Genomic DNA, 13,903 nt, shown 5'->3' on the forward strand with positions numbered 1-13,903 from the left:
TCAGTCCCAACTGCCGTCAGTTTCTACTTCGTTAAGTGCATCTTCTGCATCAGAGATCATACTTTCATACGACAAATCTGGCTCATCTTCTAGGAACTCATCCCGTTTTCTTTTGTTCAAGCCTAACTTGCGTTTCTTCGTTGTGAACGCAAGTTCATCCTCTGGCGTTCGCTCCTTGCGGAACTCGTAGACTAGTGGATAAATATGTTCAATTGCCGCTTGGACTGCAGCAACATTAGGTGCTATAACACAATACAATTATTGTATAATTATATACTTTTTATGTCAATTAATTTACAATGATTCATGAAACACAAACATAAAAATATATTTTGATATTTATGAAATACAAAAATTTTTAACTTCTGATATATATTCAATGTTTCTATTTTATTCAATTAAAATTTTTAAGCAATGCTGTACTATATAATCAAAATCAATACTATATAATCAAAACCAAAATATTTAATGTAAAAATACTTATTTATTCGCGCACAAAAAAATATTAATATATTTTTGATAAAATAAATTCATAAAATTCCTGATATTAAACTTTATGTGGTCTCTCAAGGACATACAGAGATTAAAAATCTTAGTAAAATAATGTATCAAAATGACTATAAATTTCTCTATAATAACAAAATGTATAATTATAATACCAACCTGTTACAGTAACACTTCCTGTAGAAAATATCTTCAGAGTAGCTTTTGGTTCTTTTAGCTTATATGTGACACCAGGGTGTAACTCTGGCTCATAACTGTAAATCACATAAAAATATTTATATAACTATCATATACTTATATATTTGTATATAATTATTAATTAATAATTATTGATAATAATCAGAAAATGTTGGATTCTTTACATCGAGAAAAATACTTTAAATAATATACTAACAAAATAATTTTTTAAATAAATTGAAAAGATATATTTATAGTATGCTATAACTATTAAATGCATTTTCTTTTATACTTACTCAGCATTTTCTTTGTGATGTACTGAAAATGATGTTATTTTGATAGCAAATGGCATACAACAAGTGCCTAATACATTGACCACCCTATAATTATTGAATCTCACTTTGAATCCAAGTTTTTGAAGGGAACGGGCAAATCTACGTGCTGCGATTTTTGCTTGAACTTCACTGGTTGCACCAGTGCAAGTTACTTTACCAGATGACCAGATGGATGCTGTAGTATATGGTCGCCTTAATTTCATCGTTATCATCTAAAAATTACAAAGAATTATATTAATTTATATATTTTAAATCATGTCTATATATGCTTTATAGTCTTTCTAAATATATTATCTATAAATAGAAAATATTAAATAGTAAATAAAAAATATATATACTTAATAAATTATCAAGATAATTTAGTTTATCATGTAATCAAAAATTTTTATTCACTAAAATTTAAAATATTGCAGACAACAATAAACTTAGAATATGCAAATTTACAGATTTTTGTTCTGATAAATCATATTTTATATAAGTTTTAAAAAATTATTGGTCTAAAAATTTTATTTTATTGCTTTTTCATGAATTTTTCTATAATATTTTCTACGATGAAAACATATGAGACAAGCTTTATATGTTAATCAGCAAGGATATTTTATTACATCAGTTGTAATATAATATGTGTAAGAATGCTGCGTTTAGAAAAAAACTGTTTCAAGAAACAGTTGTATATTTCTAAGTAACTAAATCATATAATAGTTTTTAAGAATGATATTGTGATATTATCTTTTTAATTAGAGAAATTTTGTTTCGATGAATATAATAAAATATATGACGCAAAGTAAAGATAAATACAAATTAAATATTTCATTTAAAATTGATAATGTGAATTATGTTTTTTAGAATTTAGTTATTTCCTTTCTAAATAGAGACTTGTATGTAGATTCCAAAGACAAAACATGGACTGCACAATCTGTATACAATTGATCGAAAAAAATAAGAGATAAGGCGGGAAGATAACTAATCACTATCTCTTTCTGTTCTGTGTAATGTTAGAAAGAGAAGAAGATTGGTCATGTTCACTCTGTCATTTTTGTTGACCATGTTAGCTATTCTATTTAGATACAGATGGCATAGTTCTTATTCTATGTCTTTTTTTGATAGATTCTTACTAGATATTGGTTTGTAATTATATAGCAATAATAATTTTAATTATATTGGATAGTTTAATTATATTGGATAGTTTATTGCTAGAACAATTACTTATCAAACAATTTGTTTCTCGAAATTATCATTTCATATATATGACATTACGAATTTGTGAGTAGGGAAAAAAATGTTCCATTGTGATAAAAACGAAGTACTCAAAACATGAATATCTTAATTCAGGAAAATCTAGAATACTATTTTGTCCCTTTGTGAATAGAAACTTCCAATAATAATAACAAATAAACAAAAATGAATAACAGAAGGGCTAAGAATCAAATTTTTCGTACATTTAGATTCTTAAACACATACATTTCGACCTATTTGTCGTCCTCAGTGTATATACTTGTCGATAAATTAATGCGAATTTAATAAAAATCATACAACAGTTAAATACAATTTCTGTAAATTATAATTACATAAAGTGGAGGATCTTCCTTCATGTCTGTTTTTCAGTTTCGCAATAATGCTTTCTGTCTTGTCTTCATAATTACATTCTTCTATTACATCGTCGCAATTTATTCGTAGTGATAATAAAATTAATTGAACATATAGAGTCATTCCGTAAATTGTGCAAACACACATTCTCAATGTAAAGGTTTAGCTAAAATAATCCAATGATTGAAACGTCAAATTAATTTAACAGAGGCAAATGCGATTAGAATTGAGAAAATTAAAAACAGTTCCGTTAAAAATTACTAATGTTATATTGTCTTAATTAATTAATTTTATTATCATTATATTATCGGATTTATTTTCATTTTATTATCATTATATTATTGGATAAATTGCGACCGATACAATAGAAGAATGTAACTACGAAGATGACAAGACAGAAAGCATTGCATTATTGCAACTGAAAAACAGACATGAAGAAATAGGTCCTCCACTTTACGTAATTATAATTTGCAGAAATTGTATTCATTTTTGTTTATTATTATTGAGCCATTACAGTTTATTTTTATTTAATAATAGATAAGTTAAAAACAAGTCTAGTCTTCCATTATGAAGGTTGGAAAAGGCTAACAATTCTGTTTGACAAAGATTGCAAATATAAACTAATAATAAAATTAAGATCTACATAGGACTAGCACTTTCATCTTGAAAACTTTAATTTATCAAGAATTACAATGTAGTAAAAGAAAAATCATTTCTTATGGAGAAGATGAATATACAAAAATTCTTAACACATACCCCATTTTCTCTTCTGTATTCAACATTAGATCCATTGAGCGCTATTTCTCGCAAATTCAAATGACATCTTACACTAAAGCTGCAAACTACATTGTTAATAACAATATCAAGTTCTGGAGGCTCTTCATGGGGCTCTTCAAGAATCTCTTCATGAGGTTTCTCGGCATGATCAACATATGGTTGAAGTTGACCATCAAACAATCTATTGTCCTTTTCTTCTGTACAGGAATTTGCATTGTCCAAATTATTAACATCATTTACATGATTCAATGATTTATTTGTTAACGGTTTCATGCCATTTTCCTGAATAGCAGTTGCCATAATATTGTGTACCTGCAACATATAATAATAAATATATTATATACTCTTTATATTGTATTTATTCAAATTTTCTCAGACTTATGTTAAAATATATTTTGACGTAATGCTTCAATTAATATATTTAATTCATTTAATATAATTTAATTTAATATATTTAAGTAAACAAAGAAAATTTTTTTTATTATAAAAATTTATATGTATAATTCAATAACATAGGACATAAAATACAATAAATCATTATTATTTACATGTAATAATAGACAATTCTATATTTTGTAAAAAAACTAATTGAACATATTTTGCAATAATAGATATAAATATATCAAGATAATTTTTAATATTTAATGATATTTTGTGTTATATTAAGATTGATTCACACAATGCTCGATTTTTTTTAATGACAAGTATGCATGCATGCTGTTATGCTTGCTTTGATGCATACAGTCTGATATTTGACAAATAACTATGAAAGCAATTATTTCTTTTGATAGGTACATGCAAGAAAATAAACTGAAATAATCCATAATAAATAGAAAAATCATGTAATTGCAGTATGCAGCGTTCAATGCATGAATGAATTCTAACATACATCAGAGCGGATATGACTGTATGCATGCTATCATTCAAGAAATCGAGCATCGTGATTCCATCTTTATACTTGTACGCTAATATTAATTTTAGATATACTAGTAATTAAACTTCTAATTTTTATTAAAAAAGTACACAAACACACACACGTACTTACGTGAGAAACTTATGTGAGAAATTAAATATAAATAAAAATAACAAAGTTGTATCAATTTATTTATATTTTTTAAATTTAATTTGCGAAATAATATCTATGTTTAATATGCACTATTAAAATATTCAATTGCTTCAATATTCAATAATTTATATAAAAACTGCAACATTTCATCCAGAATTCTATTCAAATAGAAGACATAATAACAAAGTATATATTCTGAATATACATAATTGTACAGTAAAGAAATTACTATTCCAGGATTATTTTTTATAACTGAATTAGTATGTACTTTTGTACTTAAAATAAAATAGATAAAGAGCTGGTTTCAGTAACACCAATTAATCCAAATCGAGATTAATTGTCAACTGCAATTGATCAATTCTACTAAACAGCAAATACGACTGATCAGTTAACAATCAATTAAGTTAACTGACATTGGTGAAACCAGCCCAAATACTTAAAAATTGACGAAAACGAGAAGAAAATTCTAACGCAGTCTAATCAAGAAAGAAAAACCTCTTAGTTGTTTCTAATAACTTCTAGCAATAATTATTATTACATTTATTATATAATATAAATTTCTGTGTATAAATGCAAAATATAATTCAAATAATGCTTAATAAAATAATACAATAACTAATAAAATCTACATTTTATGATGTATATCATGAAGATAACATCAACAATAAAAAAATGAGATTCATATAAAAAATATACTAAGCAAAATGTATAGTGAATTATACAATAAGTTAGGAGTTGTTTGATTTTAATCGTCATAAAAATAACGTTTAAGATCTCTTCATGCAGAGAAACTCGACTAGCAAGTAACGGAACGCGATGTGAATATTAGATTTAAATCGGCAGTTATCACAGCGCTTGGCGAGAAAATAACGATCAAGATTTGCGATGTAATCAATAGATCAACGAGGCAAACGAAAAGATCATGCAGCCGAATGATCTTCAATGAAGCAGGATCGGGTGAAACACGAGAAAGAGGACCGAGCGGATGCTGGGGATGTATGATGTTCGCGAGGGATCCACACGTGGGGGGAAGGGCAGTTCGCGCGTCGTGAGACGAGATTAGAGCTCGATATCGAATGCCGACACGAACATCGAATTGAAAAAGCAGCGGGAATCATCGAGCGGCGCCGGGATTGCCGGGAACGGAGTACGATCGTCTCGCAGCACCTTCCGAGAATGTTCCGCGAGCGAGACATTTGCGAGATTACTTGCCAAATAATTGTAGGAGGATGAGAGGACCCGAAAGGGCAACTTACAGGTTACACTATACCAAGCGACTGCAATCCGTCGCGCGTAGATTAAAGGTAATGTCTTTGTTGACAAGTGCCAGCGGAACACAAAGTTAGCTCAATAACAACCAATGCCATTGTTCTCAGCCATATTCGCTAGACTGGCGACTACTGGCGACCCAAGCGGCCAACTGAAGACCGCAGGGCTACTTACGATACAGAGATAGCGAAGTCGTGACTGTACAGTCGTAGACAGAATAGTTGCATCATTTTTTTTAATAGGTTTCGGAATGCAGCCTGCCGATTGTAATGTAATTGGTTCTTACTTATGGATCCATAAATAAGAACCTATCATTTGATGAAGCAGAATATATTTTAAAATCTATTGAAAAAAGTGTTAGCTATTCTATCTATACAACTGTACGCGCTATGAGGTAATTAAGGGTGGTCGTGAGACTCGAAAATGTTACGAGCAACTTATGGCTACGACTATTTTTACATTGTTTGTTTTAGAAGAAATTAAGTAGAGAAGTTAGAGAAATATGTAAAAAAAAATATTAATACATATCAATAACTACATTTACACAGCACTCTTAATCAGGTTTAATAACATCCATAGTTATACAACATCCATAGTATGAAACTGACCAATCACTGACTTCTGTTACACGGCTTTACGCCGAAGTTATAACATCGATGTTATGAAACTGGCCAATCATAGTTATTTCTCTAAAGAATGGAATGATTGGCCAGTTTCATAACTATAATAATAACTTCGGCATAAAACCTATTGTGTAAACATAGTAAGTCTTCCAAGGAATAGCTATGATTGGCCAATTTCATAAATACGGATATTTTGTTAAACCCGAATAAGCGTGTCGTGTAACGGAGGTCAATGACTACATTTATATGGCTTGATTTATGCCTTGATTTATATATTAAGTTATTATTGATTACAGCTGTTTTCCAGCTAGGACATAGAAACGTTACATTATGTTCCATTGTAAAGTATTTGTCGAAACACAGTTAGTTTCATAGTTTAACACCAGAATGCATTGTAGTTTTTCCATTCTTATTCTTATAATTATATTTAGCGTATCAATAATAGATTTATGATTTTTATTTAGACTTAAGTTATAATTTTTTTAGATTGGCGATTTTTGAAGGTTTTGCAAAATAAATGCGGCTACCAAATAACTTTTTAAAGTTATTTGGTAGCCGCATTTATTGCGAAAGTTGATAATTGACATATTTTACACGCTTGTTCTTAGCTTTTTGCTATGTCGAGCAGTGTATGGGGCACAATAAAAGGAGCAGAGAATAGAGAATAAGAATTTCAATCTATCAGAAATCATGTATTGTGGAATATATAAGATCTGTTTTTTATTGTTGCACTTTCTGAACTAGTACACACAGTGCAATAAGTTAAAATAAAACAAGTATATGTTTGTTTCACTTTAACTTATTGTACAGTTCAGAATGCAGCAATAAAAAAACAGACCTAATATCTTTGTTCCTTGTTCCTTTTATTGTGCGAAACCCCTAATATTGTTGTATCAGGGGTTCCGCACAATAAAAAGGATTAAAACAGGAAACAGAGAATAACAATTTCAACCTATCAGAAATCATTGTGGAATACACAGTTTCCGATAAGTTTCCGATAAGTTCCGATTCTTATTCTCTATTTTATTCTCTATTTTATATGACATTTTTGTTGATAATAGAGAATGGTTAATTCGGCTGAATTTCATTCTGATTTGCAGCCTTGTTATAAATCTTCTTGTTTCAAAATGCTCACATACAAATTTTTCTCAAGGATATTTATACTTAAATTATATGTTAATATAATAATTATAATTTTTCTAGTTTTATACTTTGTATTAATCAATAATATTTCAATAATACTTTAACATTTTCAATTAATTATAAAAATATTATTTAATTAATATAAATCTAGAAATTATAATTATTATATTATATTAACATATAATTGTTGCCCACGAAGCGACTTTTTCGGAAAACGAACTGTTATTCTAATCTTACATCAATCTTTTAATTGAAAAGATTCATTATTTTCTGTTTATAATACAAAATATATTAAAATTTTATTTTTTTGCGGATTCTTCTACTATAATAATTATCTATTTTAATAAAATATTTAAAATAAATTTTCTAATTTTTCGGAAATATTGATCTAGGAGGACCACAAAACTCCAACCACAAAAATTTCAAACTAACAAGCACGCAATTTTATCCTCAACAATATAAATAGTTATATTTAACTAGAAAAATGAATATTTATATATTATTGAATACTTATCACAATTATTTATTAATAATGAATTCTTTTTATACGTATAGAAGTTCAATTTCGATAATCTTGTATTTAACGTATATGTGCAGATGAATAGTAATGCATCCCAATAATTCTGATTGGTTGATTCCTTCTCTATTACTTTTCCGAGACCAAAATAGTGCAGTTCTTAATCTCAAGCAATGGGTGCACTCAGTACTACGACCATTCACTGAGTACTCAGTAAGTTCTTGGGCGATATTCATAATCCGTTCTTTTAAGATTGTCTTAAGTAATGTCTTAACATATTATAACATGCTAATATGTCATTGCCTTTTGGGCTTCAAAAACTTCCTCTCCGAGGAATATTTTACTCTATGCTATAGTATATGTTACGTACTATTCATTTTGAATAAAATTTTCAGAGAGAAAGTTTTGGAACATAACCCTAATTGTTTGTATCGTCTTAAGTCGATTTTGAATATAAGATCTGACTATAAATATCAACCCTTGTATCTGTTTGGTCTATATATTTTTAGTTCTAACGAAATATGCCAATTAGCAAGAGCTCACTGAGCGCTCATAGCGGTTATAATACTGATAACTTAATGCATCCATTGTTTTAAGATGCTAATGTGGCTCTGTGATTGGTTCATGTACTAGCTTAAGATCATCTCGAATCTTGAGCAACGTCTATGGATTTCGTTCTGATAGTCATGAGAGAGCATCCTTAGGATGCCGTCCCATGTATGCGAAATCGGAACAGATTTCGTTACTAGAAATTTTGAGATTACTATAATTCCGAAAAAAGTTTCTCTATCCGTCCCATGTAGCCGGAACAGAATGAAAACGGACGGAATATCGCCTCGGTTGTAAGCTAATTTGCTTAATATTTTTCCGACTGCATAGAGAAAATTTTTACGGAACAGCATCTTATCAATTGAGATATTTCATTTTTATATTTAGATTAGAATAATACAATAGCTTTAATGTGCACTGAGTACGTACTAGTTTTGTCAATAAAAAATGTCATAACTCAATGACCCAATCTCACCAACTCCGATTAAACTAATCGGTCGATTAAATTTCAGTATGCCAACAAGACTGAAAATATAACCTAATTATCTGACAACTGTGAAGAACACATAGAACTTATAATGATGAAACGTCGAGCTGTAAGCAAGATCTAAAAGACAGAAATGAAATCTTTCTATCCTCTTCTATCTTCTTTTGGTATGCGCAGAAAGAAGAAAAATTACTGAGAACAAAAATATATGTACATCTTCCATCTCTCAGTTTTGCTCATACTTTCCACTCATTGTTTGGATAGGATTCCCCTTCCATTACTATAAGCTCTAGCTTGGTCGACAGTCTATTTATAGAAATCTGTAGAAGCATCCCTGATGAAAAAAAAATTTTTACAAAAAATTACAGAAAAACTAAATAAATTAAAACAAGATCTTAGAAATTCTTAATTTTTCGTAAATATTTGTAATGGGACGTAGAATGGCGTTGTTTGAAGACGGAAGATTTCTTGATTTTTCAAATGACACATTCTACGTCCCACTATGAATATCTATGAAAAACAAAGAATTTCTAAGATCTTGTTAATCTATCTAGTTTTTTGTAAAAATTTTTTTCGCCAAGAATGTTATTGAAGCATACGATATGAATCTGAGGTGAGTCGCAACGTAGTTAAACGACTCCCGTCAAACATGTTAGAATGCTTTTTTTTATACATGGAAGTTCCGACAGCATTTATTTAACAAAGCAATTTCGTAAAGAAATAATATAATTTGTTTCTTTTAAAACAGAATAAATCAAATTTAATTTTTAATTGAGAAAAATGTAAAGAAAAATGTTTAGTACTTTTATTATTATCTCCATTATAATTTCATCTATACATAATTAGTCTGACAATTAATGATAAAACTCTCGCACAAGGACGAATGAATTAAACCAAAAGAAAAGTCTTCTATCATTTTGCAATTTTTGCGAGTTAATAAGTTATTAATTTATGAAAATAGCCAAGTTCGCCCAAATTCTACCGCCAAATATAAAGGCGAGATAAGACCGCTCATAAAACGCGTGCGCCGTTACTAGGCACATTGTATATAAGCGACATTGGGACCTCGTACCTAGCAACGGCGAACACGTGCCTTGCTGGGCAATCCTATCTCCTATCTCGGCGCGTGTTTGCACTTGGCGATAGGTTGCAGTAGGCGAATTTAGTCATTTTCATAAATTAATAACTCGTTAACTATTACGAAAATTACAAAAAGTTAGACTTTTCTACTCGATTTAATCCATTCTACCGCTATGCTAATTTTTATCGTTAATTATCAGACACCCTGTATAAATGCACACGCAATAACTATATATATATATATATATATATAAAACTTAATTAAATAGGCTTCATAACTTATTTGTCATTGAATAAATCGAGATTTCCCATAAATTATAATCTGTTATTTTTTTACTATAGATTATATTTATATAAAATTTAAAAATTCACGTAGCTATATTCCTAAAAGTGCATAATATTATTTAACATTAAATAATATTTTAAAATATTAAATCCAATATTTTAAGAATATTGTATAACATTATATAATAATTATATAAAATTATATAATATTAAGTAATATGCTCGAAATATTAAAGAAGATTATATGTTCACTCCTGATAATATTGTATGATTATTACAAGTAACATTATTTAATATTACTGTAGTATTGTATAAATATTAAAAAATATTATAACAAAATTTATTGTACTTTAATTTGTAAAACTGCTACATCTGTTTAGTATAAATATACGTTTAAAGATTGAAAATAATTTTAATGCGCAATTGTAGAACTGGATATGTATCTAAAATCATGCCAAAACGTTTTTGTAGCACAAGATGCAACATAAACTAAGCACTTTTCGTTACTGGCTTGTGAATTCAAATTGCTAAATTAAGAATAATTAATATTTATAAATATTTTCATAATATTTTTTAGAGATTTTTATTAATATAATATCTAGAGTGGATATATAACCTCTATAGAATATTCCCGTAATTAAAAAATATTATATGATATTCTCGAAATATTATAACATTTTATTTTAATTTCTTAATAATATTCATATAATATTTTACGAATATTTTGCGCTTATATATATAGGAATATATATAAAATTAAAAAAAAACAAGTAAAAAAATAATTCGTAACATTTTCATTCTTGGTAAAATATTAAAGAGATTTTAGAATAAATATCACTTGATTCCAAAGATTCGATAATTAAGAAATCGGATATCAATTTATCCAGCTAATGCTAAATATTTCTGAAATATTCTTAAAATCCCAAAATAGTATTCCAAGAGTATTTCGGAATATTCCAAAACATTTTTAGAATTTAAGAGCAACATTCAATAATTGTTAAATATTTCATCGCTACGTAGGTATTGGAAAAATATTCCGTATTACATAAAATTATAATTTTCTCAGAAAATTCAAGTATGGAGGACCTTGAACTAATTAAACAGTTGTTTGATTAATTAAACTATCAAAAACATTTATTTTCAATTCAATCCAATTTTAAGAACTTAAAGGCTCCGCCCAATAAAAGGAATAGAGAACAGAGAATAAAGATTTCAACCTATCAGAAATGTATTATTGAATACATAGTTTCTGATAAGTTGAAATTCTTATTCTCTGTTTTCTGTTCACTTTTCTTTTTATTGTGCGGAGCCCCTTATTTTACACAAGCGAAATGTTACGTTCTTTATATATTTTTTAATAAGATTCTTATTTTTTTTGTTGGCAGCCGGAAATACAATATATTCGAGAGTAAATGATTTGCACGATATATACAAGAATTGTTCAAATAATATTCTAAACATTTCATTAATATTTCAACGTTTTATAAAAATTCTTTTGCTGTTTTGGAATATTCGACACGTTAAAAATACAAATCGAACTTTTCATGAATAATTAACGTTAGCTAAGATATTTGATAGCGAAAGAGCATTAAAAATAAATAATATATGTAATATACATATATATAATATATATAATATATATATATAACATATTATATGTATAAATAAATAATATACATATATTATAGATATATATTATAAAAGTTTAATAGAAAATGTTAAAATTTTACTCACCAAAGGAAGATTCTCGTTGTTGTGATTTATATTATAATTTATTCCATAATTACTAAAATCCCAAAAATTCACAGTGCTGTTGTTCGTATAATAGTTCATCTTGCTATTGTCATCGTCACTTTTATTGTGCATATTATAATTCATTTCATTTTTTTGATTGTTCGTTATATCGTACATAGAATAGCTAATTTCACTTTCCCAATTAAGCATATTCTCCCATTCATTATCCATCTTGCTGCTATTCACTTTGTCAAACTACGCTCACAACGCTATCAGTTCAAACGCTCCAACACGACTGAGCCCACGCAAATGCGCACATGATATAAAAAGGTAGCGACAATGGCCCTTCCACCAAGGATTTAAATCGGATCAAAATGTAAGAACCAATCACACTCGAGTATTTCCCTATTACGGTCAAACGACAGGGGAATGTTTGACTATAATTGGTTGGTTCTGATCCGGTTTAAACTCTCTCGGTAGAAACTAAACCATTTGATTTATTTTCTGTTTCTGTATTAAAACTTTCTAGATTTTCCTAGAACTTTCTTTCTCGCTTTCGACAAATATCAAACATATACCTATTTCACTTTAAGTTCCAAAAGTACATTGGTTCAGCCACAGAAAGAAACCTAAGGCTGAAATTAGACTATGCATTGAAGAATGAAATTGAAGATTGAAAGATTCTTTAATCAATTAGAACAAAAGGAGCCAAAATTTTTTTGTCCTCATTGGTGAAATTTCAATCTTTAATTTTTAATCTCAATCTTCAATGCATAGTCTGATTCCAGCCTAATGCACTTTTTCTCCATCGACTAGTAGAATGCCGCATTCGACAAGTAGAGAGCGGCATCAATTGGTGGAGTATTCTATTTCTATTCTATTTTTATTCTAGCAATTTTATTCTACTTTATCTTTTATCTTAGATCATTTGAATTCAACTCTATTATTGCGTATAATAGTAAGCAGTCATTTGAATTGCGCAACAAACACGGCGATACATTTCCGATTTTGACAGTTAATGGTGGACGGGCATGCGCGCGAATGCAATCCACTTTATTATAGGAACTGTAATGGAGTAAAAATAGAGAAGCTGATTTTCTGAGATTACATTCGTTCACGTCGCATATTCCAACATGGGCTGCTTTCCGTTTCACGCATGATATACATAATGCATAATTTATCCTTGTTCAACATTAAGTGAATAACAATGCCATGCTTCAACATGTTCTTATCATAGTTCCTGTAATGAGTACGTTTAAGTGAGTAGGAGCTATGGTTGGAGGAAGTAGGAGTATATTGGAGCATGCGATGCGAACAAACCTATGCGCAGCCATGGGAATAAAGTCGCGCATGCGCACTAAGCAAACATTATGAATCCTCAGTAATGTACTTCGATAAAATATGCGCTCAGTGAGCTTTTGTATCTGTTTGATCTATATTTTTAGTTTTAACGGAATATGCCAAGATGCAAGAGCTTACTGAGCGCTCAATGAGCGATCGTGCTTCTGGATGCATTCAATGTGTATCACTGCTTAATGATAAACGTGATAAATGCCGTGCGCGACATCCTTAAGGTGTATTTTTACATGCAAGTGTAAAACAATAGAAGCAGCAATTAACGAGGCAATTTTTACAATGGTATAAAAAATATTTTTACACTACTGCCCATATCGCCCAGCTGATTGATTATTGCTTCTGCTAGACATACATACGGTAAAAGTGAGGGTCGTGTGTGTGTGTGTGTGTGTGTGTGTGTGTGTGTGTGTGTGT

General features: G+C 28.9%; 1 protein-coding gene across 1 annotated transcript; it reads right to left on the reverse strand.

Annotated features, from left to right (window-relative positions):
• Positions 1-3,680, reverse strand: LOC105627714 (TATA box-binding protein-like protein 1). Its single transcript, XM_012208993.1, has 4 exons — positions 3,360-3,680; positions 978-1,228; positions 664-758; positions 1-242 (listed from the first exon to the last, which is right to left on the reverse strand). The coding sequence occupies exons 1-4, from the start codon at positions 3,678-3,680 to the stop codon at positions 1-3; spliced, it is 909 nt and encodes a 302-aa protein (XP_012064383.1).
• Positions 3,681-13,903: the final 10,223 nt, after the last annotated feature.

The sequence above is a fragment of the Atta cephalotes genome (assembly GCF_000143395.1).
Source record: "Atta cephalotes unplaced genomic scaffold scaffold00010, whole genome shotgun sequence".
NCBI classification, from domain to species: Eukaryota; Metazoa; Arthropoda; class Insecta; order Hymenoptera; family Formicidae; genus Atta; species Atta cephalotes.

Bases quoted from the DNA above. Each gene is read 5' to 3' on its own strand.
- LOC105627714 (XM_012208993.1), bottom strand. From the start codon at position 3,680: ATGGCAACTGCTATTCAGGAAAATGGCATGAAACCGTTAACAAATAAA. The intron at 1,229-3,359 runs GTATGTGTTAAG...TGTAATTTTTAG, and splicing joins AATACAGAAGAGAAAATGGG to ATGATAACGATGAAATTAAG. The intron at 759-977 runs GTAAGTATAAAA...TGTGATTTACAG, and splicing joins CATCACAAAGAAAATGCTGA to TTATGAGCCAGAGTTACACC.